The sequence below is a fragment of the Thunnus albacares genome, chromosome 7 (assembly GCF_914725855.1).
Source record: "Thunnus albacares chromosome 7, fThuAlb1.1, whole genome shotgun sequence".
Taxonomy (NCBI): domain Eukaryota; kingdom Metazoa; phylum Chordata; class Actinopteri; order Scombriformes; family Scombridae; genus Thunnus; species Thunnus albacares.
The window spans coordinates 23,332,798-23,360,198 of record NC_058112.1 but is presented as its reverse complement, the minus strand read 5'-3'; the positions used below and the strand labels follow the sequence as shown (position 1 = coordinate 23,360,198).

General features: G+C 40.6%; 1 protein-coding gene across 1 annotated transcript in view; it reads right to left on the bottom strand.

Moving 5' to 3' along the window:
* Positions 1 to 2,685: 2,685 nt before the first annotated feature.
* The window catches only part of LOC122986282 (PDZ domain-containing RING finger protein 4-like), a 122,487-nt gene continuing 97,771 nt past the window's right edge, over positions 2,686 to 27,401 (bottom strand). Inside the window, exons 5-10 of the mRNA XM_044357461.1 lie at positions 19,675 to 19,777; positions 12,814 to 12,912; positions 10,501 to 10,563; positions 8,448 to 8,549; positions 7,479 to 7,607; positions 2,686 to 6,482 (exon numbers count right to left, since the gene is read on the bottom strand). Of these exons, the coding sequence (XP_044213396.1) occupies positions 5,010 to 6,482; positions 7,479 to 7,607; positions 8,448 to 8,549; positions 10,501 to 10,563; positions 12,814 to 12,912; positions 19,675 to 19,777 (1,969 nt within the window). The 3' untranslated portion in view covers positions 2,686 to 5,009. The remainder of the gene's footprint in view (positions 6,483 to 7,478; positions 7,608 to 8,447; positions 8,550 to 10,500; positions 10,564 to 12,813; positions 12,913 to 19,674; positions 19,778 to 27,401) is intronic.

The following is a 27,401-nucleotide window of genomic DNA, read 5'->3' as shown; positions in this document are numbered from 1 at the left end:
TGCATGGTGTTGTGACCCTGGAAATGAAGAGTCAACTGAATGTGAAATAAACTTTTTAATTTCATCACAAATTGCAGTTTCTTCTAAGGCCCACAGTGTTTGCATGTGAGTTTTTCTGCACTACCAACTACTGTATATGTACTTACTTACTGTGGTCTGACATGATCAACAAACAGCACTGCTTTCCACTTTTTTGCAGCTTAGGAGCAATCTCCAAAGTTCACAGTACATGTAAAGAAAGAATATCTGAGCAAAAATACCACCACTGAACATTTTACTGTGGTTTTGGCCACGCTAGCAGCGGTGGTGATCCCCTGACTTTTCCTGTAGCGCCACCATGAGGTTGATATTTGTGATTTAAAGGACCAGTGTGTAGGATTTAGTGGCATCTAGCAGTGATGTTGCAGATTGCAACTAACAGATATTCCTATGCATGCGCAGTGGCATCTGCCACTGGTACATAGGTTGGTAGCCATTGCCTTCAGGGCAAAGGAACATGTCACCCAGTGCAACAGTGTGGCTCATTAATTTGCTTTTTATAGTTTTTGGACAATAATGGAGGAATAAGATATATCAGGATTTGTATACACACACTATGCTTGTAAGTAGATCAATTCATTGTTGGTTCTGCGCATCTGATTTGTTGACAATAAGAAAAATGTAGAAAATTGCCCACCTTATTATTTAAAATACTTGTTGTCGATGTTAAGATTTTCAGGGTAGCTGCTCAGTGATTTCATGCAACATAATCCTCTATCAACAGACTCATTGTCTTCTGATTGATGTGGCCATATACATTCAGAACAGCTGGTTCAGCAGTAGCAGTCTGTCCATTGTACCCGCATACACACCACTACATCTGGCATGATGGGGCCAATTACGTCAACACAGCAGTTATGATATCAGAGATGCTACCAATTTCTAAAGTGACATCGAGGGACGCGTGATCCGAGACAATTACCAGTTTGTTACATGCGTCTGAGATTAGGAGGGAGTAGGGGCACTATGAAGTGTTACATGCTTCTGAGATTAGGAGGGAGTAGGCACTATGAAGTAGATTGCACCATCACATGTCAAGTGGATCTGTATGTCAATAAATATGGGCCTCCCTGGATGAATAATGGGAGAGAATTTGTAGTTTTTGCTGTTCAGGGAATCCTAAAGGTTATCAGCAAACATTCATAACAGAGGCAATGGCAGTGTGTGTGTGTGTGTGTGTGTGTGTGTGTGTGTGTGTGTGTGTGTGTGTGTGTGTGTGTGTGTGTGTGTGTGTGTGTGTGTGTGTGAGTGAAAGAGGGAGAGAGAGAGAGAGTGTGTGTGTGTGTGTGAGAGAGAGAGAGAGGCACTGAAGAGGTAGATGAGCCACTGCTATCTGTTTGACATTTCTGTCAGTACTGGTATTTGAACTGCTGGGTAGCTCTGACAAATGCCATGGCTGTCACAGGCTCGATTTTAATTACACCTGACTGGGTCTTTTAGGGGCTTAGGAATGAACTTAATTAGTTAGCAAGCACTCAGGCTAGTTCTGGCGTTAGTTGGTACAACCCACACAGCTTCTTCTTCTGTAGCTATTCATTGGCATTTTAATGGTCTCTGTCTATACAGAGGGAGAGAATTAACAAATGAGGATAGAGCTAATGGGCTCGGGGGATGACAGGAGTGTGCTTTTCATTACCAACTTGGATGTTAATGTTTGGTCACTGTATAGATGGAGACACTTTTAAGTGCCACAGACTATAATGGAAATGGAAGGTGTTGACCATAGAGTACAGACTCAAAATCACACCAAATGTGATACCTTGGCATCATAAAACTGTATTGTGTTAAGTAGCTTGATGGAGTTTTTCACAGGCCAGTTTGCACACATGAAGTGTTTGGAAAATATTAAGAGTAACAAAAGAAAACCAACCAGTGAAAATAAAAGACAGGGTGCTTGGCAACAAAAACGTAGATATAATATCCATGGATGACCAAGAACAATTTCTACAGTCAGGAAAGACTTGGTTCCTTTCCTATTTTATCAGTTTCTTAAAATGGAATAAGTTTTAAGTTGGAAATACAAACTAGCACAGAAGTACAGAACAGTCTTCGGGCAGTATACGTGGCACTCCAATTTCAGCTGTAGAACACTGACAACTTAAGATAATACAGAGACCAGAGTATCCCAGTAGCTCTCCCCTGCACATGACAAGGCCATAGAGATGATTAAGTGGTTGGTACATTTTAATGAACACAAAGCCATCCAAGTGGAAGGCAATTTTAATTGAAATCTCCTTCTGTTTAATAACTTAACATATTCACAGAGGGGAGAAAAAAGTGAGTCACTCATGAGGAGATATCTGAGGTGAATGGGTGTTCAGTGAACAAGTAATTCAGTTTCTCAAGCAGCTTCACAAGACTGATCTTTACCCCCAGAGTGTCTTGCTGTGTTTTTGTTGCTACTCTTTGCACTGCTTACTTTTTTTGTATGACACAATTTCCTGACACCCTCCACCTCTCCCTTTTTTATCTACTCACATTCAGCATCATCACAAAAGAAAAAAAGAACAGTACAGATGGTTACTGTGGCTCACTTTCACACCGACTAGCTTACTAGTTTACGAACCTGGCACAAACTGCAAAGAAGCAGCAGATTTTGGTTCTTTAACTGTCTGAATAAAAAAAACATGATCCTGTGCAATGTCATACCAAAAAACAATAATTTATTATCATTTCTTTTGAAAAGATCACCATTATCACACATTTTAACTGGCTACAAATTTGCCAACTACGCATTACTCGAAATTAGACCATTGGACATTGACTCAAAACAAATACAGGGATTGGTTTTAAAATTTCAAATTTACAATATTTCAGTTAAAAATGAGGCATTTGGAATGAGTTTACTTTACATGTATTTTACATGTCTGTTGATAAATGATAGCCTGTTAATTCTTCTGGTTTATTGTTTTTTTCAATGATCAAATATGCTGTGTTCTGAGTCCTGCTCAGTGGCAATCATCCTTACACAAGTTTAATGTGACTGCAAACATAATTCAGTAACAACTATACAATATCTATGAATGTGTCCAATTGGTAGAAACTCAATGTATACAATGTATGAAAAGTCTTGAATAATACCCCTCTGTTGCACACAGATATACAAAGATAGTTTGCGTGAGAAATCAGGTTGCCACACCACAATGTATCATTGATTCAGTTTTCACTGTTAAGGCTATGCTGAGTCAAAGTGTATGTGGAGAATAAAAAAATACATAAAAATACTGGTATGTAAAAGCTATGAGCAGGTCCATCTGTTGTTGAATATAGTATGGAGGACAAAATTCTAAATATTAATTAAAAATAATTACTAATGCAAAATAATTTTAACCAAAGCTACAAACCAGACAAACAGGGCTGCCACCATTAACATAAAAACAAAAAAAAACAAAAAAAAAAACGTGAAGCTGCAACACTGGCAGTGAGTCAGAACTTTTTGGACTGTATCCACAAAGATGTCTTTCATTGTCTTGCCAGTGAAGCAGCCTCTGAAGTTTTGTCTCCTTTTTTGTATATTTGTTGGGAAAGTTCACAAATTACAGAAACAACATATAAAGGAAGAATTTCACTGTAAAATGAGGTATCCAACTTTTGAAAGATGCTTTTACAAAGTTGCTGATGATAAAACTAGTATCAGCAAATGTATTAGTTGACCAAAAACTTGTGCGATTAAAATATTAACAATTTACAATGTGAAGTGATTAAAAACCTCAGAGTATATTGTTTTCCTTGCTTCAATGGATGGAATACCTTTATTACAATATTTATATATTAGTAGTAACAATGGGGTAAAAAATTTGTTGAAATACATGAAAATGTTATAATTGTATTACCTAAATTTGTTGGCATGAAACATTTGAAGTACAAAACTGTATTCTAAAGGATTATTAATTTCAAATTCATGATATTTTATGGATTTTTGCCAGAATTACTCATCTTTTTATTAGGAGCAGGCTGATTGATATGTGAGATGTCCATGTGCCTTTAAAGCTGAAATCTTATTTTAACCTTTAAACTTATTTTACTTATAATATAATTTTTGTCTGTGTATTGATACTCTGTCTCCTTGTGCTGGCAGCAGCTTGGTGTTATCATGTGATGACACTTGTGCTCCCCTTAGCTGATGAAGACCATGAGATGCAGTTGAATGTTCAGGAAAAGCTAGTAACTAAGGAACTGTGATAAGTAAGGATCTTTGAGTAGATTTATTTTGTCGCATTTGCTGCAAATAGTATGTTCAAACCTGAGCCATTGCACAGCAAGTGACAGGTCTACCATTTCTGTAGCTGCATATCAACAGCAAAACACAAGCAATGGATAAACTTTAACATTAAAATCTACAGCTAGGTATTCAGACAAATGACCCTTACCGAGCAATGAACTGGCTAATTATCATTTGTCATTGGCTAAATGCTGACACCTTCACAAGTGTGACACCTGGATACTCTTATTACATCTTTGCTGTAGTTCAAAACATGATTTAAACTACCTCTTAACAACATACAGAGGCTTACAGATTTCAGACTTGAAGGATAAGGAGAGTTGTTAATTGAAGACACGTTAAACAGTAAGTGAAAGGCATTAAACCCACTGAATCACTGTGTTTTGTAAGTGGCAAGTATGTACGTAAAACATAATATAAAAGAAAATATTTGACCTTTCTTAAGGAGTTCATACTATCTTGAGTCATATGGTTACAACATAAATATGAAAATAATGATTGAAAAGATAAACATATACAGAGCAAAGTAATAAAAATAATTCCATAGAAAAGTTTTTTTTCCCGCAGAGTGATGTGAAAAACAACTCTGGAAAACATGAAGAAAATGCTATGACACCACTGATAAATTCTTTACAAAATGCTTTTTGGGTTACAAAGTGTGAAAAATACTCCTATTGTCCTCATAAAAACGCCACATTGAACGAGGCAATTATATTATACCGCATGGGGTAGAATGTGTGTGGTTTCTTTATACAGTAGTGACTGATAAGAAGGCGTTGTGAACCTTGGCTCCCTCAGGGGCCTTAGTACCATGGGTCATCAGCTCCTGGATGGTCATCCAATTGTCCAGGATCTTCTTGTTGCGTTTCTTCATCATCTTTTTGTGGCTGAGCTCTATAATGCTGACTTCCTTGCGACCCTCGCTGCTGCTCTGAGGGTTCTCCCTCAAGCTTTCCAGCCGACTGCGCTGCATGAACTCTCGTCTTTTCCTCTGTTCCTTTGCCCTGACTAGGTGCTGCTTTCTTTCCTCTTTGCTCCAATACCTCCCCATCTTCATTTCACTCATTGCATCATCATCTGTGGTCATTCCCCCACTACGCTCTTCCTTAATCTTTAGTGCTCGCTCCCTCAGGATCTTGTCTCTCACAGGCCTCTTGGTGATGTAGCGTGTGCCGTCACTGCGGATCTTGACCTTCCACTCCATCTTGGGCTCATTAATGGGCCTCTGAGGCTCTTTGCAGACACTGAGCAGGCTGAGCTGGCTCTGGGCGTACTCTACAGCTGAACGCTGCTGGATCAGCTGCATGTAGCTCTGGTAGTGGCGGGCATGAGCTGGGATGTTGATCTGTCGATGCTGGGAACTGTGGGATGGAGAGAAGTAAGGAATCTGGGAAGCACATGGCTTTAATTTCCCCCTCCCCTCCTCCTCAGCCTGAGGTGTTTGGTCTGACTCAGAAGGATTGCTGTGATCAGGGCTGCTGCTCTTGCCCAAGACTGGAGCACGGCATCCTGGGATGGGGCTTGGGCTAAGTGAGTGGCCCGTGGCAAGGCCACTGCAGAGGTTCCTCTGGTTGGTGAGACTGACCATCCTCTGGAGTGAGTGCTCTGGGGAGCGATCCATTGCCAGGGGGGTGCTCCGTGAACTCTCCGCCGTGTTATAGGCACTGGAGCTGTCCTTGTCTGATTTTTCCAGCCTCTCGTTAATGTCTGCCAGCTTACCTCTTGTTGGCTCACCCCGATGGAGGCTTTGGTTTTTGGTGGAGGGGGCAGAGTGGCCCGTGGATGGAGACTGCTGGCCCTTACGAAGCTTGTGGGCCTGCATGATGTTCTGACATTCAAGCTCGATGCTGCGCAGCTCCTCGTTGAGCATGCGTAGCTCATGCTGTACGCCACCCTGCTCCCCCATGCTGCACTCAATGGTGCTGCGGCGGCTGTAGAACAGGTCGTACTCACCGCTGTTTCGTATCTGACACTTCAGCTCCAAGAGCTGCTGGAAACGGTCACCCTCAGTCTCCTCATCGTCCTCATCCTCTTTATCCTCCAGCCCTGTGGAGCTGGTGATACGGTGTGTGTCCCGATTGTCTCTGAGGCACTGGGACAGACGTCTCTGGATGTGTGCCAGGACATTATGCTCAGAGCTCTCCATTCTGTCTTTTATACTCAGTACACTGTCCTTATGATGAGGGAGTGTGGAACAGGTGGGCTTGTCATCATCTTCTTTCTGAAATTAATACAATAAAAAAAACCCAACCTGAAATACTTTTTTATGACTCAAAATTGTGATACATTTCTTTCCATGAATGATCCATGTGAAAATTATTTTTTATCATATTTTGCTCTGTTGCATCTAGTGAAAACTTGTAATGTGCCAGTTTTGATTTTTATCATGTATAATGTATTTGAATTCTGTAAGTATGTTTGTAAATGTCTTAAGTGATAAAACATTTAAATGTTAATGTACTTAGAAATGTACTCTAATTGTTCTAGTCTGGTTTTCTGTTTTAGATGCATTATTATGGAATGAGGACAAAATACAATAAAAAGTCACTAGAACTATTTAAGAGTTCAAGAAGTGCAAAACCTATTCTGCATTCTCCTGAAGGATTACATATGCTGTTGTGCGTAACTCGGTTGTACAGCTCTGTTACTTCAGGGATTGTTTCCTCTCTTCCAAGTCTTTGAAGTCACATTTATATGGATTTTTGTGGTATGCTAACTCCCAACAAAACAGAATTTTAAATGATGATTACTAATGTTTGGAATTTAAATGGTTCATCGCACCCCCCTCCCCCCCTTCTATAAATATTCATAATCATTACTTTGTATTCATATTTCAAAGGCCAAAGCTTGTTTTCACTCAGTTTTGTGAAGAAAGTCAATGAAGAGTTTGATTCCATCTCTGCCACCGGCTAGATCTCAAGGAAAAGGTTAATATTGACACTGAATAATAACCTAATAGAGTCAAAGCAATTACTGGTCAGTCTGATGGAATGATGTTCATAAAACACAGAGTGCTATAGTCTGTAGACAGGGGGAAGGTTAACTTTAATCTATTGCTTTTTGACTATGAAGAAACTTTTTGGGGGGTTTTATTCATACTGAACAGAGAAAATAAGAAAAAATGAGCCTTTCAGAATTTCTAGAAATCAGATCACAAAGCTTTGTCGCCGACTTGCTAATCCAGTTACACAAAGCATATGTTTTGCTGCTGTCTGACCTGTTCATTCTCCTGCTCCTCCTGAAGGGCAGCCAATTCCATCTCCTCTCTCTGCTGCTCCTCCAACATTTCCATCTTTAGCTGCTCCAGGAACTCACTGTGCTCATCATCCAGCCAGGCCTCCTCCAGCTAGAGGTGAATGAAAGAAGGCATATGGAGAGAGAGGGAGAGCGAAAGGAGCGAGTGTTATTTGTCAAGGCCTAAAGCTTGTGGCGACATGGTGTCTCAAAACAAATAGTTGGGTGTTCCAAATGGGTGCCCAAATGGGATTTTCTGAAAAAAAAAAACAAAAAAAACACCAAGCATGGTTTTGAAATAAGAAACTGCAAGCATCAGTGTGTGTGTGTGTGGTGTTTGACTGCTATACTGTACAGTATCAGTCTTTCTTAGCTAACAAAACACTACCTATTTTTAAAACATGCATTCTAATCTTAAAATTAAGTCAATGCAGTTTAATGGTCATAGGAATGTCACCTTTGACCTATTTACTCCACACCATCCATCATCTGTTTGTCTGCTCGATGTGAACCAAATGGGATCCATATCTGAAGCAGATTTACAACTGAGAGATACATTTAATTACAAAGAGTCTACTATTGCTCCTGGCTCATCTGCACTGCGGCATTCCTTTTGCTTATTCGCCATCGGCCTTGGGCCTGAACTCACTCCACATTAGCATGCCATTAGCTTTTATGGCTTACCGTTGGAAGTCAATTACAGTGGTGCTACATAAAAATAAAACATGATGAGGTGTCTCAGTTGTAGCTTCTACTGGGAGTGGTTGTGACAGTGGGGAGGGAGGAGAGGGGTCGATCTACCCCAGACTGATAAGGTTTACTCTGAGCAAATATTCTCTAAATGACAAACCTTCAGGGCTGTAATTTGTGAATTCCGTGCTTCCTTTACCCAATAGGTGCTTAAATCAGTAGCTGGAAGATACAGTATGTCAGTGTGAGTGTAATTTCTAACCTGCATCTCAGGTCTGGCAACCAGCAGTATGATGTTCCTACACTCTTCATTGGAGAGTGCAGCCATTGCTTCTTCTCTGTCCTGTACATCTTGACCATTAATCTGAAGATGACATACAAACATGATTACCACACTCACTATTAAGTCAGACGCAAGCAAACAAACATGTATTGTACACACAAATGCAAACATTTGAGCACAGGCACACACACACACATTGAGCTCAGCTTCATTCATACAAAAGCCCTTTAGAGAAAAGAAGCATCACAATAAAAGTGGCACTGCACAGTATTGTTTTCTTTTCCTGAGGAAATTGTAAATATTCTGTGCTGTTCTCTAATATGAGGCAGAACCCAGCAGTGATTATGAATGGGACAGTGGCTGTGGGCCAGCGGAGCTGTTGTATTCACCAGAGTATCCAGCAGCGTACATACATCTAGCCGTACAATTAACTGGCCACTGACAGGGGGCGTCCATCTTTTTGCAGGCAGAGTAATGGCCCTGTCACTGCTGTTTAATAGTGCCAGAGTACTAGTCTGCCTCACAAACACACACACACCCACTCTCCTGGCTCAAATCAGTCATACGAGACATGGTAGACACCAGTAGACAATTAGACCAACAGTGCTTTTGCATCCGCCCCCCTAATCTAATAATTGCTTACACAGACTATATACTTCTACCTTGACTTTATTCCTGTTTCCCCTCTCATAATGAACTCCTATTAAAACACATTTTTTTGCTTATTTGTGTCTCCATTCATAAACCTTCACAACATCTTTAAACACTTTAACAATGGATTAAAAGGCTGTGTAATGTGAAGGGTGTCACTTGTAGCGACAATCATACAAAAAATAATCAACTAATTCTGCAGTTCCACTCAAATCGATTGAGTTTTTTAGCCTCTTTTAGCTTGTTTTGGTTTTCCCAGCTGCAAACACCACTCTTCTCACCACTGTCTGCAGCAGCTGTGGCAGCAAGGAACTGTATTCTGCAAAAAACTCCTGATGAACCCACTGCACCAGGCAGCACACAAATCAGCGACTGGCAGGTGAACATAATGGAACACCTAGCAAACTATAGAGATAGAGGTAAACAGATATTTCCTTCATGTCAACGTCATTTAAAACAGCAACAGACAGCTGTTCTCAGTAAAAAAGATCAGATAAACTGCACGCTACCTGACTCAGTGACAAACTGCTAAATGGTTAACTATGTTCACCAGCTAAAGAGCCCAATATTTCCCTCAGAAACTGTTAAACTGACCAAAACAGAGCTAAAAGTAGAGGGATATTGGATTTGTGCCGCATCTACACAGGAGGTGATAACATGTGTTCTGTGTAGACATGTGTAATGAGTAAAATAGAAGGGTATCTGTTCTGTCAGACACGTGTGAGATGGACAACTGAAAAATGTGGCTGAAGCACTTTCTGTGTGGACAAGGTGTTACATTCATCAGGTCTCAAGAAAAACAACTCAAAATGAATGCTAGTGTTGCTCTGTATGCAGATTGTGTACTGACCTAATAAGGTGATAATGTGAAAAGTTTTCAGCTTGTTTCACTGCCCCCAAGTGACCAAAGCAAATCTATTAATGCAGCTTTAGCATTAAAATTAGAGGCTCTGACTCACTTACACAAAAACATTACCCACCTTACACATAGAGGCAACACTATCCAGTCCTCAGCCTAACAAATACTTCTCCTTAGCAGTAGCAGAATTCCTCTAGATCTCAGGCCTGAGGATGAAGCTAGGGGCTAATAACAGTCGTAGCCTCTCAGCTATTCCAGAAGAGGCAGTGAGCTGTAGCACAGCGCAATCCTGAACCAGAACTCTTAAAAACCCCTGTTGTTGCTGAGTCGGTAAGTAAAACAGCCAGGGGGGCATTTCTCCCCCTCTAACAGTCACAGCGGGGGCGAGCTCCTCCTTTAATGTGCTGCCATTAAAAATGAACGGGCTCTCGTGCTGGGAGACAGTGGTTGAGTGTGACAAAATAAGTGTGTTTTTATGTTGAATCTAATGAGAGCTGGTATAGAGGGGGCACCCTACTGTACCTGTAAAATGCGATCCCCCTCCCGGATGCGTCCGTCTTTGGCAGCAATGCTGTTTGGACTGATCTGTAAAGGTGGAGAACACAGCATAATGAATTTGAAACACTTTCAGTCATCATTCAAGAGACTCAAGGAGAGCATGAAAATGTTTTAACATATCATCCAGCTAGACATGTCTAGACAGTTATTAACAGTTTGAGCAACACACAATAGGTGTGCTGCCATGGGAAGACCTTCAATGTCAAACAGCTTTTCTGCAGCTTTCTGGTCAGTTTTTAAAGCCAGTTTAGCTTCATTTTGGAAGATGAACAAAAGCCACGACGAATGGAGTTATCACCTTTATCACATTAGCTCTAAGATGTCCCCGCCTCACTTATTACATTCTGGCAGGTTGATAGAGCACAAGCCTCCACATATAGTATCTATAGCTTGTAACTCAACCTGCTCCTCCTGTAACTTATGCTAGTGAACAAGGGGGCAGGACACGCTTTCATCAGCCAATCAATCGGTGTCTGGGGCCATTCATTTCACTCTGTCCCATCAGGCGGGGATCTCTGGAGATGGTGAGGTGCTGTGGCACTCCATCTTCATGATGGTCCACTCCTACACACAGGGACCACTCATTAAACTGGCAGGGAGGTCACGAGACAAGAATGGGGGTAGGACTGGAGGGAACAGAGGAAACTGAGGGCAATATTTCTGCAGTTGCTGGGAGAGCACCCAAACCTTAAATCATCCACAGCGTTTAAAAATACAGGAAAATTGAGCATTTATAGAAGATTTTTTAAGAGAGGTAAAATGATAGTGGTTACAATTTTGTCACACAGCGAGAAGATTTTGGGTTTGACTATTTTCTGTGTGGAGTTTGCTTATGATACCTCCAGGTGATCCTATTTTCTTCCCACAGTTCAAAGATGTTAGGTGGACTGAAAACCCTAAATTGCCCATTGGTGTGAATGAGTGAGTTTGTGCATGCCCTGCAATAGACTGGTGACCTGTGCAGGATGGACCCTGCCATTTTGCCCTGTGCATGCTGGGATATACTCCAGCCTCTGTTACCCTGAGTCGAATTAAACAACTGTAGAAAATGGATTTATGGGTGGACTGAGTATTCTTCTCTTGTTCTCCTGAATTATTTAAAGACTGTGCTGTGAGACACAATGGATACAAAGGCAAATAAACTTAAATAACAGAGGAAAAACACAATGTGGCCATTCAACCATAGCTATGAAGTTGGGAGATTCGGCTTGTTTTAAAGTGACCTTGTATTGTTCTTTACTGCGTGTTGACGTGTTCTCACTACTTATGCAAGATCAGAGCACCTAACACCTCTAACACACATCCTATGTACAGTGACATTCAGCCACCTCATCTAAATGCAGCACATTCCTCTTAGCCCTACTTTTTTGCAGAGCGAACACTTAAAGATGCTGCCAGGAGCCACAGACCACAGTGATTTATATTCCACACAGCTCTCAAAGTGAACACCTTGCAGGGTCCAAGTCAACTTCAAATGAATCTGAGAGAAAGTTGAGCAGAATGAAGACCAGCATTTTCTATGCTTTCAACAAGTGGGAGATTAATTGAGTGTCTTTGCTAACATCTCACAGCCTGCTTGTTGATGTCAGTTGTACTGCAAGGACTCTGGTGAACAACTTACACAAGACCTGAAAACATTTTGTTTTTCCTGTCTTGGCAATCATTTTGTGTTGTAATCATGCAGTTAGAACACTGCAAAATTGTTTAATGATGTCATTTGTGGTTGAAAAGAGTTCAATTTTAAAATTACTGTTCCCAATAGAGAAATACACTTTGCTCACATGAATACTGCAATAAATCATAAATTGGAAGATGAATATTAAATGTCACTATTGATTTAGTCTTGGAAATCTTGGAAAGCTTTCTCAGTTGTTTAGGCATTTTAACTGAGGCACTATGATCAGCTTTTTCATGATATGCAAATGGGATAATTTCAAAAGAACTGAAATATAAAGAATCTGTAGAATATGCATATACCTTTTCTCCCAAGAGTATTAATATTTTCATCTTTCAAACAGCTAGCAGTCCTAACTCTGGTGGTTGGCATAGAAAAAAGGAGGATACATGTTTTTTTGGGGTTTTTTTTACTGTATCTCCAGGAGCAAGGCACAGTGGGGAAAGATAAAAAAGAGGAGTCTGTGTTTAGAGAGTTCCTACTGCAAAAACTTAAGTATGAAAAGTTAATGCCTCCTCGTGGCAAAGAAAGTTAGAAGATGCAACACTTGCGGTCTTATATGAAGCATAGGATATCTATTCAGGATAAGTCAGGATACTCACCTCACTGACATAGATGGCCACATCCTCTTCCTCATCTGTCCTGTAGCACAGAGTTAGCCCCAACTTCTCTTGGCTGCTGAGTCGACACAATTCCACTTCCTATGCAGATAAGAGGGAAAATACAGAACATTTAAAAACACGAGTAAGTGCCCTATTTTAAATATGCAATTGCAATGAAAACACAGTGTGTTAGGTCATAGGAGCACAGACTGTGTGGGTGTCTCCAAGTGCACCTGGTCATAAAAGCACAAAAATTTCACAACAAGGTCAATTTAATAGCTGTTGTGGAGCTTTTGATCATATTACACAATCTTCCTCAGCAGATCAAGTAGGGCTGCAACTAATGATTATTTTCATTGTCGATTAATCTGCAGATTATTTTCTTGATTGATTGTTTGGCCTGTGAAAAAAAAAAAGTTAAAAAATGCAGTTTACCATTGCGAAAAGCCCATGATTATTCCTTCAGTTTGCTTGTTTTGTCTGACCAACAGTCCAGAGTCTTAAGGTATTAAATTGACTGTTATATATGTCGAAGAACAATAGACAATTCTCACCTTTTAAGAAGCTGGAACTGGATAATTTTTGGTATGTTTGAATTACTAAATGACTGAAACAATTACTCGATTATCAAAATAGTTGCCTATTAATTTTCTGTCAATCTACTACTCGACTGACTAATTGTTGCAGCTTTATGATGAAGTTGCCCGGTTGTCATGGAGTTATACATGTTCAAATTTCTATTTTTCTGCGCACTTCAAGCTAATATGGAGTAGTCCTTGGAAAATAAATTTGAACATCTCTAATTCCATGATAACTGGCCAAACTCCACTTGCTGAGAAATACTGTGTGATTCAGTCGAAAGCTCCAGAACGGGTTCTAAATGGAGCTCATGGTAAGTGTTAACTAAATAGAGCCCAGGTAAAACGGTGGTGTTGCGACAGATTTATATCCTTCAACTGACCTTGACTCAGAAACATTACATAACCTTCAAAGAAGAAACTGAAAAATAATCTAAATAATTTACATCGATATACACATCATGTATGTACTATATAGGTTACCATAAAACTAAAATTTTGCCACCATAACGGCCACACAAACACTGAGGGTCTGCTCCACTCCACGCAAGTCTCAGCCTCAGTCTCAAAAATCCAACTTGTTTTTGAGATGCTTACTGAGTCTGGATTGCAAACTCTCGTCTGAGGTTGTTGAGTCTAAAAAGTGTTTGATCATGAAAGACATTCTCTGCTCACAGGGTTTGATTGGTGGGGCTTTGATAAATGTCAGAGGACCTCAAGTGTTTTTCTTTCAAGGCGTTGCCAAGTTATAGAGTATAAGACTATAAATAAACTATAATTATGCTAATGCTGCCAGATATACATATTTGCTGCAACACTAAAGTATTCCTCATCTTCCCTTGGGGAGAGATCAACAAACTATTGACTTACAAATCAGCGGTCGTCGTATTTCCCTCGAGCCACTTGGAACATAGCTTAGTACCCTGGCATCAGTTCATAAATACAAACACACGGAAAGTGAGATTTGATTAACTGAAGCAAGAACTTGAGTGAGTGGCGCAGTCCCCCTTCATCTAATATCAAAATACATGTTGGATATGGAACCAAACGCAACTTCCGATTTCAAATTTCTCCGAAGCTTGCTGACAGTTAACATACATAAGCCATTTTGTACTCAGTTTCTCACAACAGAGGTTCAGCAAATACCAAACAGCCCAGCCTGTGCTCTGTCTTCAAATGCTGAAACATATCAAGGGTGTTGGAGGGAATCAAGTGTGAAATGGCCTCTCCTCCCAAGGTCTTCATTAGAGCAGAAACACACCGACTTCAAGCAGCAGGAGCGAGGTGGTTGAGTGGAGAGTGAGGATGGAGGGGGCAGAGAGAAATGAGGCTGCGGCGAGTGCTCTGGTGGGGCTCACAGGGGTCTCACATAGAAACAGAGAGATTCATTTCCTCTGTGACAAGTGTGTGTTGGCTGGTTACATGTGTCAGATGTGGCAGGACTTTGGAAAGGGGGATAGGGGATGGGGGGGGTGGTGGGGTGAAGTCTGATGATGGTGGGATAAGATGAGGGGCCAATACCACACCACCTGGTGCTTCTGACTACCCCTTTTAAGTCGTTTTATGACCCCCCACTTCCTCACACACACACACCTTTAGGCACAGTTCCCATTTTCTCCTTCTCCCCTGCTACTCATTCCTTCCTACACTTCTCAGAGACCTGCTGCTGCTGCTGGGCTACTCAGACTCACAGACACACACATATGTACAGTACAGAAACACAAAAGAATAATTCCTGCACAATGCCTTCCTTCCTATTCTTACACACACACACACACACACACACACACACAAGTATACTCAGCAAAGCACAAACATTCTCACACATGCAGAGAAAAAGAGCTGAAGAAAAACGACATCATCAGAGCTTTGTCGTTTTATCTTTCTCGACAGCCTCCACCTGATGGGGAGCTCAGATGTTTAATTGACTGTCTCAGAAGTGATGACAACTTCAAATCCCTGCTGATATGTAAGGATACAACGTGAAAGAGGGAAGAGCGAGCAAAGCTTCGGTGCTGACTACCTGAACACAGTGAACTTCAAAAATCCTAATCAATCACCATCATTAGCCATATTAAAAGTGTTACTAATGAGCTATCACTGTTATTGTTGGTAGATATATTATTAAAATGACATATCTCCTGATGCAATGAAGCAGTCATGGAGGTAATGGGAGCTACGAAGAAAGCACACAGTTTGCTGACATGATGAGACAAGTTGTGGGATATCTGTGGGAAATATTGAAATCACTGGCAATATCTCGGAAACATTTATCTAAAAATAAACCACACAAATTAATTGCTGATACTGTGGCAAAGCAGAGGTGTGAGCAGGTGCTACATCATCCCTATCTGGCTCTGAGAAACAAGCCTAAAGTTACTTCTGACTAATTAATGGTTAGATTTAGTTCAGAGAACCTGTGGCTAAACGATCAGAGAAAATGGATTGCTACAATTACTGCATGTTGGATGAGACATCAAACCAGCATGTGCGTGTGTTTAAAAATACGCAACACACATACAGTGTGTGTACCTTTTTTCTTTACCAGATGTTCTTTCAGTTTCTTATTTTGAGACAATATTGTGCAGAAAGACACCTACTCACACTCAGATGCCACAGTAAAAGGATGTTGTCTCCTGATCCATCACACACACAATCACCAATATCTGTCTCCGCTCTTGCCTTTTGATTTTTTTTTTCCCTCCATTTTCCCAGCAAGCTCTCTGCCTCTCAGGAGATTGCAGTGTGGCACAGGGATGAGGGCTGACAGTAAATTAATGACTTGGATGGCGTGATTTAGGGGGAAGATTGCCGCCCACCATCAAAGCACATTGGATGCTGTCATAATAATCACGCCTTTGATTACCAGTAATTGAAAAAGCAGTCACAAATGCATGGATGGCTACCACCGGCTGGAAGGAAAGGAAGGCTATCTCTGAGCTAGAAGTACTTTGCTTCTTCAGAACTCACTGGAACTAATCAAAGAAATGGCCACTAACATGGTGTTGTGGCCATATACACATCAAGGGATCCTAGGAAATGTGTGATATTTCTGTATGAAATTCTAGCTATAAGGCATGCCGTGTGTGTTTCATTAATCCTAACAAGCCAACCATCAGAAACGACAGAGGACATTATAGACTGCTCACTGTGTCAAGGGTTTGTTCAGTTTTAACCATCAGCAGCAGAAAGTCTCAAACTCTCATTACCTAGCTTGTTAAGTGAGGCAGGGCTTTTTTTAAAACAGGATTCAGGAGTTCAATCTGAGGTTTTTTTTTTTGGCTGGAGGGCCAGCCCTATAACTGGATCTGTCCGTCACTTACTCACTGAGTGACTGAGTGATGAAGGTACACCATTGGTCAGCCAAAGGCAGCCGAAGTTAAGTATCCCAGAATGCATTTCGCACCAACTGAGAGCAGTAGCTGTTGTAATTTTCACTGTAGGACTTTATCAAGTTTTAATATTTTTTTAGGTGAGAAAGATTCCCATTATGTGGTCAGGATCTGTGCGCCGTACGGATCGTCAGTGCAGCATACTGTCAATTTCTGCATGTTACATGTGTCTAGTGTCTTCTCAAAATAAAGCACTTCCGTGTTCATGGTAAATAAAATAAAAGCATTATGACAAATACATTTACAAATACAAACTTAACACACATGAAACACATTTTACTGGGGTCATTTACACTTAGCGTTCATGATTAACTTGATAGTTACTGCCTTAAAACTATTTTTCGGGTTGTGGGCATGTGAGCTAATATATAAAAATAGCAAAAATCTTGTCTCAACCCTTCTTACAACAGCACCACATTGTCTATACCCCAAATCTGGTACAATGTATTTTAAGTATTTTAATGTTTTTCATGTGTACAGCATCTTGAGTTACCATTACTGTGTGAAAAGTGCTATACAAACAAATAAACTTAAACTTAAATAAAAACAAAAATCTTAAAAATGTTGCGATGTCTGATGGTAACCAGGTGACGTACAAATTAAAAGCCCTCCAGTGTTCCATACACGGTCTAGCCATGTACTAGGTTTTGACCTAGTCTTGTTAAAGTTGCAGTGTGGGACTTTTGTCTCCCCCTTCTGCCAGTGAGAGTAATTACAAAACCAGTGTTGATATGTGCTTACATCATAGGCTCTGCCATAGCCTACTCCGTCCCTACTGGATAAATAGTTTTGCAAATGGAAAGTCTACAAGAACTGCATGATTCAATTATTTTATCCCCATTCAAGTTAGCAGAGAGCTGACTGGAAGTTAGCCAGCTCAGCTGGCAGAAGTCTGTAGCAGTATGGATGAATATCCAACCAGGGTGGGAATGTCAAACCTGACGCCAGATTAAAATCTAGGCTATACTGTGAAATACAGAGAAATTTACCTGGCGGTGATGAGCTTAATCAGCATTGTATGAACTTGTTTAGCAAGGGCTTGAATATAACAGACGTTCATTTATATGTAAAACTTCTGCACTGCAGGTTTAAATAAGAGATACGCATGCTGAGAGGAACGTAGTAGAGGAATGTGTAATGTGACTGTATACTTCTATGACATCTGGCATCTCTGCACCTCATCAACCAGTGTACTCCAGAACTCTCACATGTTGATTACCCTAAAGGAAACATCAATGTCTGCGTGTATTAGAAAGGTGAATTAGATTTAGATTCTCTGTGATGTGACAGCAAACTGCTCTCCCCCACTGTGCTTTTTCATCTAACAAAGGTAATTTAATGAAATGTCTTTCTTACATTTTCTTGAGGGATCAGGTCAACTCTGAAAGGGGCTTTTCAGCTTTCACCTACATCCCCCTTCATAGCATTTTTAGTTGACATACAGTAAGTGGGGCTGCATTAGTGTGTATCTAACTTCCCGAGCATGAAATAAAAGAACGGTGCAGGCTGCAAAGCATACACAGTATAATGGGATTTGTTAATAGCAATGAGGCATAAAGAAAGACTTTAATATATTATATTTGTTCCGATTTGACACTGGGCCTCTGTGATCCAAGTGGGTGCACAAATCTCTTTAGGATGTGAAGAAACAGCTCAAGCTCAGTGGGTGGAAGCATTCAGAACTAATTCAGATGAAACAAATAAGAGGAGGGAGTGAGCAATCATCATACATTAGACCAGCCGGAGCCCTCGCTTGCAATATGCTTGTACCTCAATGACTCGGAAATAAAGAATATTGGTCCAAAGCGGAGAGTGGAGACAGTCTCTGTTTATCTCTTCCTGTCACAGTTGAATCAGTGAATCTATATGTGTATCTTTACGTGTAGCAGATCAACTGCCTTAGAAACATCACCTATCCAGCTGTTCCTGTTACTTACGCTCCAGTAAGATGCAGAAGCAAAGAAATGTGTTTCTGTCTTTTTCTTTTCAGCACCTGCCGCACACACCTCGCTTTAATTGGTTCTGATCGAGCGCAGAGTTAGCTAGCTTGCTAGTTTTTTTTCTTTCCAGAGTTGTGAAAACAATTAGCAAATCTCAGCTATCAGTTTTTCTACTTCCTCTTTTTGTAAAAAAAAAAAAAAAAAAAAAGAAGAAGAAAGAAACAAAACAAACACAAAAAAAACCATGGTGGCATGTCATTATTGCCAGTGGAAGCAAGAGATTTTTCAAGCTGTCTGCAATGTGGCCGATCATCTGTCAGTACTGTCCCCCTGGGATCCGCCTGTAGAGTCAATTAGTGTTTGGGTCCTTCCACCAATTGTTAAGCATCATTAAATATGGACTGTTGAGGGAATGTGTGTCCATTTGTTGCAGGGGTTAGGTGGGTTTCTTGTTTTTTTGTAAAATTTTCACTTGCACTTGCACTTTGTGCCTATGGATTTTTGAGGTTGATAGATACCCAAATCAATAAGAGTTAAAATAACATCTGATAATGATACATAGGTTGACATTTGTTTTTTAACCTTACACAACATATAAACAACATTTCTGATAAGGATGCCTTAAATGTGGTTATCGAAGGAATAGTTTGACATTTTACGCTTATTCAATTTGTTGCTGAGAGTTAGATAAGAAGATAGATACCAGTCTCTCATCAGAGTGTGGTATCGATCTTCTCACCTAACTCTGTGAAAGAAAGCAAATCTGGTGTATAAACTATGTAATGTTGACTTAATTTCACTTTCTATACTTAACACACTGTATCTGTACTGAAATTTCTTACTCACAGCATCTGAAACTGATATATCTGTGAGAAGTTAAAATCATAATACTGGCCATGCCAATGAGTCCATCAGGCTCTAATTAGCAGTGGTGTTCAGTGCAATTCTTACCTCATATTCAAACTCCTCTGTCCTCTCTCCATCCGCTGGAACAGGGGAGAGGTAATCTGTTCCTTCATAGTAATCCTGGTCCATTGTATGCAGAGAATGACAGCTGTCAGGGGAGACAGACAGAGGAAGAAAGAGAGGGAAAGACAGTCAGAGAGGCAGAGAAATAGAAAAGAGGCGGAGAGTTGGGCGTAAGCAAGATCCTTTTCCTCATTTTCTCTTAAATGCTTTTTATACCTCGAAGTGACAGGATTTTCCTCGCCTTTGTCTTTGTCTCTTTGTGGAATCTGACGAATAAAGGATTTGTCAAGGGCTTTCACTGCAGCCGGAGTGTGTGTGATAAAAGTACAGCCCCTTGCTAATAACAGCATATCCACATAATTTGCTTCCTGCTCTTGACAGACAAACCCCCCCACATTGTACAGTGTAATTCTATTATGCTTCCCTCAGTCACTGAACAAAACAGCATTGTAACAGCCTAACAAGATGAGCAGCTTCAGTGCCACACAAGATAATCGCGGTAGGCAAAAACTTCAAAAGGACATTCTGTTGAACATATTGAGTGATGTGTCTGACTCTCCGATAACCCAACTGTCTCAAAACAATCTTCCACTGACAAAACCAGACTGGTAAATGTCAGAATGCTTTATGCTTTGATGCTCCAATATTACGCTTAACAACTTTTGGCAGCAGGTGAAAAGAACACAATCACAAATTTACAGTCTAACCTCAAAAATAAGAGTGACAAACATTTGTTATGTCTATAAAATCTGCTGTATATTGGATTGTGCACCTGATCTCGGATAAAAAGAAGAAAATGTGAGTTTTATGGGATACATTGATTACATTTGGGCTCGGCCTGGGGCTGTAAGTAGACCGCGAGCACGCGTTGCACTGTGTTGCCTAGTTTTTTATTAGCCCATTTGCTTTAATCACCTTGTAAACCTTCCATGAGTCAAAAATGGATACGCCAAGCAGCTGCAATTATGGCCAGAAGGCCCTGTGGGGAATTCTATGGTGATATTATGTGAGATATATACATGTGGCAATGATTTTGATTAGGTCATGTATAGTGCTTTATACAGTACCTAGCGTGTAACACTGATAACTCAAATTTTAATGATGTTTGTGATAATAGCCGATACAGATGGAGCAACTGACTGAAATTCCATCCAAGAATGTCTAAATAAGTCTCCAATGACAAAAAACAATAGAAACTCAACGACTTAAAGATGTTTATCATTGTAGAAATTAATTATCTACTGTACTGGTTTACCAAGGAAGTCCTTACTACACACTTCAGTGCTATAAAGCTCCTGTGTCGATATTTTTTCATTCCCAAGAGGTGAAACCTAGATATTACTTTATGCTAAACTTTTCTCGTTCAGTTTACTTCTCCTTTGAGATGAGCCGAATATAAGCTGAAATGCCACAAGAGGAAATAATGAACCCAGTTTATTTTGTTGTTTTCCAGGAAAGCCTCTGGTTGATACTTTAAACTCTCAAGATTTTCTTTGTACATATTTTTATGTCTCACATAATCTATAAAAACACCTCTTTGAGGTATTGTACTACCCAACATTCATTTGAGATGTGTTGAGAATTCTACTGATTTTATCATACATCTGATTATGAGCTTTTTCACTGAGTACATCTTTTCATCTCTTCTTAATATTTAGACATGCAAGCCCAACAAACACATTTAACTCAGAGGAGTTATGTTTCTGTGTGTGATAAATGCTTGTGTTAACTAATGAAAAGAAATCATAGAAATCATATATGTGCATCTGAACAGTATGTTGCTGTGTGAGAGAGAGAAAAAATAACATCTCTTTATTCTGAAACAGATCCTGCCATGTCTGTTTGGGTATAATCATGCAGAGAGTAGTCACAACAACTCCTACAGGTTGGTGTGAAACAGATTAAGAAGTATTTGCCCCGCTGTTTGGAGCTCACTCCCCTACAGCAGCTCGTATGTCTGTGCCATACTCTGAGCATGAAAGAAAATGTGACAGTACTATATCAAGAGTTGTCTCTTTCTTCATTGAAGTCAAGTGCAAGAGGTAAATTACCACAACAACATGGGGGCTCGTCAGGGATGCCAATCTCATCACTCCTTTGACTATTCTCCAAACAGGTCAAATGAAGGGACTGGTGAAGGGACTACAAGTCGCCTAAGACCCAGGAAGTCAACCTCCCCTGACGAAGGCTCGTAAACGACTGCCAGGGTGTATGATTATAGACAGCAGTTTGAATGACACAGCATCTGATATTAAATGAGGATACAGTATACTGTATAGGCCTGGACTGCCAGGGGACTTCCCGTAATGCACCGAGCTTCCTCTCTCCTCCTCCTCATCTCCATCTGTATGCATTCATGTACCATTAATGCATATTAGTTTTTGTGCTTTCTCATCTCAGAGGAAACTCCAGAGCCTGAGTTATGGCATGGTCCTGCCCTGACACCCTCTCTGGCTATTATTGCTATTATCATTACTAGTCATCTCTATTATTATTATCGTTGTTATTTTTAGTATTGTTGTTATTATGCTTCCCTGTGTATCCCCCCCCCTCCCCCCAACCCTTGGCTGCTGTCGCCAAGTGCTTGCTCATGGGGGAATTGTTGGGTCTCTGTAAATTAAAGAGTACAGTCTAGACCTGCTCTATGTGAAAAGTGCCCTGAGATAACTTTTGTTATGATTTGGTGCTATATAAATAAAAAAATTGAATTGAGTATTGAAGACCACGAAAGACAACTGAAAAGTAAAGACGTTCCATTGAGGGTGATGACCCGTTGACAAAGGAATGAATGAGTAATGTCAATTGAATGTCTGATTGAGTGATTAAGAACCCAAACTGAAATCAAAGGGTGAGATTGCGTGGGTAATGCACGAAAATGTGCGAAAATAATGAGTGATAAACATGGACCAGAAACTTGTAGGCAGTTACAGTTATGGATCAAACACTGTGGTTCCCTAAAAATAGCAGTTTTGGTTTGAGTCAAATTGAGTAATTACAGAAAAGACTTGAAAAATGTGAACGGGAAAAAGGGAAAAAGAAAGCGGGGGTGGATTGGAAGGCTTTTTTTCTGTGGAAAAATGAGGCAGAATATAGAGACAGGCAATGAAAACAAGAAAGACAGCAAAAACACAAAAACCAGGGGAAAAAGGAGGGTGTCCTCAGTTCTCTTTTCAGAAAGACTTAGACCTCCTCACAATGCCAGCTGCCTGTCAATGCCAAAATCCAGGTCTGCTTCCAGACCAGTAACCACCACAACCAGAGGCAAGCCAAGCAGACATATCCAGGCACGTAAGAAGGGGTTTGAGATGAGCTGAACCAGACAGCAATGGTAGAGTCTTCAGCCAGTTTGCCCTCAGCACCACCTCCCTCATATTCTACAGATTCAGCCCCAGAAACTGTCAAAACAAGCGAAAGCGGGCACAATCACAATATACAGCCCCCCCTCTAAACACAACAGGACCAGAGAAAGGGGAGAAATCCTTACAATGCCCATGATAGAGGTCCCCAACCCCAGAGAAGACGGTGGAGAAATAATGTTGGTCTGCCGTCCTTGGACACGTGAAGAAATGGCCTCTCTGGCAAGCGAACTCCCCGATATATGCAGTCAGGGGATCCAGGAATATGTAATTGTCCAGTGGACAGGAAGACTTGAAGACGTGTTTCATAGATGGTATGAATAAGGATATCAGCCATCAAGTACGGAAACAGTGCATTGGGTGGGAGAGAGGTTGCTTAAACACAATACAAAACCATGTTATCCATGCTGGAAAAATCCAGACATCAGCAGCAACAAGAGTCTCTTGGGGCAACGAAAGATTAACTGAGAGACTCCAGATGGCACAGTTAGAGGCCATCCACCCAGCACAGCAGGGACGGGGCAGAGGTCAAGGGCGAGGCAGATCTTCCAGGGGCCACACACCCTCCAGAGGGCCTCATTTCAGAAATGAAGAAACTTGCTGGAACTGTGGAAGCCTAGATCATTGGGTTGGAGACTGTCCACAAGAAAAATAAACAAGAGACTCAGAGGTGGATGACTTCCCAAACAGGTGATGGTGACCCAGCCACAGGGGGATCGTTACTTCGATGATTGGGCAGGGGAGGCCAACACTTCTGTTGAACACATCCCCAGCACCTCACACACACATTCAGGATATAGACAAACATTCAAATGACAGACATTTCAAAATTACCTAGTTCTGATGTAATGTCACAAATAACTGTGAAAATATGGGAAAGAGATATCATGTGTCTGGTAGACTCTGGGGCAACAGTATCAGTAATAAAACAAAGCGAGTTTCTCATTCCTCCTAAATTGATCGGTAGATAAATTTATACTGTAGGAGCAGCAGGCACTGCAGTGAAAGAGAGATATACTACCCCTTTCAGAGTCATCACAATTGAAGGAGATACACTGAAACACTCTTGTCCGTTCTCCAAATGCTGCCCGGTAAATTTAAAGAGATTTAATGTGTGCTATAGGGTTAATTCTGTTTTGCACCAAAGAGGGCAAAAAGGTAACTGGGCAACAACCAAACATGGGCCAATTTGTGCAAATGGGACAACACCTAACCCTACACGTCTACCAATGGGATCTGATATCAACTTTTCTGTGGTCTACTGTCTCTATTTCTATTATCTATTATCTAACTATTATCGGCAGCACACACACTGATTTCTGACTCCCACATATTTATGAAACCAGCTGACCTACACTGCACGGCCAGGGTGAGCGAAACAGGGGAAACAGATTTCGAAAAGAATTATTTCAGAGAGGGGCAGGAAACTGATTTGTTAAGCAGTAGTATGTTATATTGGTATGATGAAATGTGTGCATTGTCGGTAAACATGACCACTGCGATCACTAAATTCTTCCATGTCCACCGGTCACACCCACACATGTCACTGGCCACATCTCCTCACAGGAAATGAAGGATTTAGGCCCATGGATACTGGAGTGCTCACCAGAACTCAAATGTATAAATAAGGGAGAAGGAGTGCAATACTCACCCTTGCCAAAAAAATACATACACCCATTTGTGGGTTCGCTCACTGGGGTGAGATCTGTACATTTAATTCAGAGTAATAACCTCGAATTCAAATCTGTGTTTCCCCAGCTGCCTACAAATTCACCAGAACTGAAAGATGTACCAAACATCTGTTGGCTAACGGTAAATATGATGTAGGGTTAGTGAAGGGGGCACTGCCCCTCTGAGCGACACCTAAAAGCACTTACTGACAGTGTCAGTCACAACACCCTCTAAAACCGGAGGCTGTTGAGGGGATCACATCAGTGTTCAATAGCTTGCTATCAGCAGGAGTGACTGTGCCATGTCCTGACTCACCTGTAAGAACCCCTATTTTTCCAGACAAAAACATATGGCCAGAGGGTCAGCCTACCGAATGGTGGTGAAAGGTTTACAAGCAGTGAACGCAGCAGTTCATGCGTGTGCCTCCATTGTTCCTAATCCTCAAACCATACTGACACACACCATACTCACATATACATTTCTGCTGATAACTTTGCTTCTTCCCCAGAGGTTATTGTGCTTTCTCATCTCACAGGAAACCCTGGGTTCTGGGCCGAGCCTTCGCGGTCCTTCACAGTCCTGATGGCATCCTTCCCTGGCTATTGATACTTATACTTATTGTTGTTGTTATGATTGTTGTTCTTCTGTCCCCCCTCCCCCTTTCCCTCTCTCTTTCTCTCTCTCAACCCAACCGGTCAAAGCAGATGGCCGCCCACCAAGAGCCGGGTTCTGCTTGAGGTTTCTACCCGTTAAAGGGGAGTTTTTCCTTACCGCTGTCGCCAAGTGCTTGCTCATGGGGGAATTGTTGGGTCTCTGTAAATTAAAGAGTACGGTCTTGACCTGCTCTATGTGAAAAGTGCCTTGAGATGACTTTTGTTGTGATATGGCGCTATATAAATAAATTGATTGAATTGATTGATAGCAAGTGGTTTTCAGAAGTAGATCTGTCTGATGCATTTTTCAGTATTCCAGTACATCCAGACTCATAGCATTGGTTTGCATTCACATGGCAAGGTAAAACCTATACCTATATGGTTTTGCATTCCCCAGGGTTTTGTCAACTCGCCAACTACTACAATACTCACAAGTGTTACATCAGAACTTAAAAGATTTGAGTTTATCTGCAGGTAGTGTTTTGATACAGTGTAGATGACCAAATGATCTGTTCAGTTAGGAAGATCTGTTCATGAGGAAGCATGAAAAACTGACACAGTGACACTGCTGAAATATTTTATCTTAATTGCAGTCTGTATCATTCACAGTGACATTTCTTGGACATGAGATCTCAGAGAAGGGCAAATCCCTGAGCCCTAAAGTGAAGGCTATCCTAATGATTCCTTATGAATGCAGTCTACAATAATTTCTGACTTTATTGATCAAGAATAATCCAAAGGGGGGGAATGGGAGGGAAATTATTGTATGAATATGTATAAATGCTTGTGTGAACTTGTGAGAAGTTAAAATGCTTAGTGATAGTCATAGAAATCATGTTTGTGCATCTGAACAGTATGTTCCTGTGTCTGAGAAGCAAAGAACATCTTTTTATTCTGAAACGGATCCTGCCATGTCTGTTTGGGTATAATCATGCAGAGAGTAGTCACAACAACTCCTAGAGGTTGGTGGGATACAGATTAAGAATTATTCGCTCCGCTGTTCGGGGCTCACTCCCCTACAGCATCTCGTCTGTATTGAGTGTGAGTGTGCCATGTGCCATGCTCTGAGCATTAAAGAAAGTGTGCATTACTATATAGAGAGTTGTCTCTTTCCTCATTGAAGTCAAGTGTAAGAGGTAAATTGCAACAACAGCGGGTTCTGACCAGGTAAACCTGACTCAACAGTCAAACTGGGACTATTGATTTATCTGTTAATGTTTGTTTCTTTTGCATCTGCCTCTCAAACACAAACTGCTGAACCCCAACTGTGACTCAGACTGTGATGTGTTCAAGTGATGTAGGAGTAACAATTTAAATGACTTGACAAGTCCAAAGTCAATTGAGGTTGTCAAATACAAGACTAAATCTGTGGTGGACTTAAACTGTGGAGCTGCACCTAACGATTTTTTTCATGATCAATTAATCTGCTGATTATTTTCTCAATTAATCAATTAATTGTTTTGGCTGTAAAATGCCAGAAAATAATGAAAAATGCCTGTTTAACTTCCTAGAGGCTAGGGTAATGTTATCAAATGTCTTGTTTCGTCTGATCAACAGTCAAAAATCAAGATTTTCAGCTTGCTCTCATGACACAGAAAAGCTTCATATTCTCACATTTGCAAAACTGCAACCAACAAATGTTTGGCATTTTTGTTTTAAAAAGTTACTAAAACCATATTCAATTATCAATCAGTTATTATTTAATTTTCTATTGATTGACTAATCATTGCAGCTCTTTTAAATTGCTTATCAAACAGCTTTTTCTAACAGTGATACAGTGATACATTTGAGTTTTTATTGTGTATTAATAGTTATAATTAGGACCAGTTACTCTGCCATGTATTTCTTTTTTATGTACTTGGTGGCTCATATTGCTAAAAGGGATGTGACTGCTAAGACGTGAAGGACAGTGAGAGGCTCATTTATCAAACAAATCTATATTTGTCAGAATCAACTTTGCAGCAGGTTAGAGTTCATTTATATTTTACAGGCAACCTGCTTACTTGTAATGCCACTCCTGCAAACACTG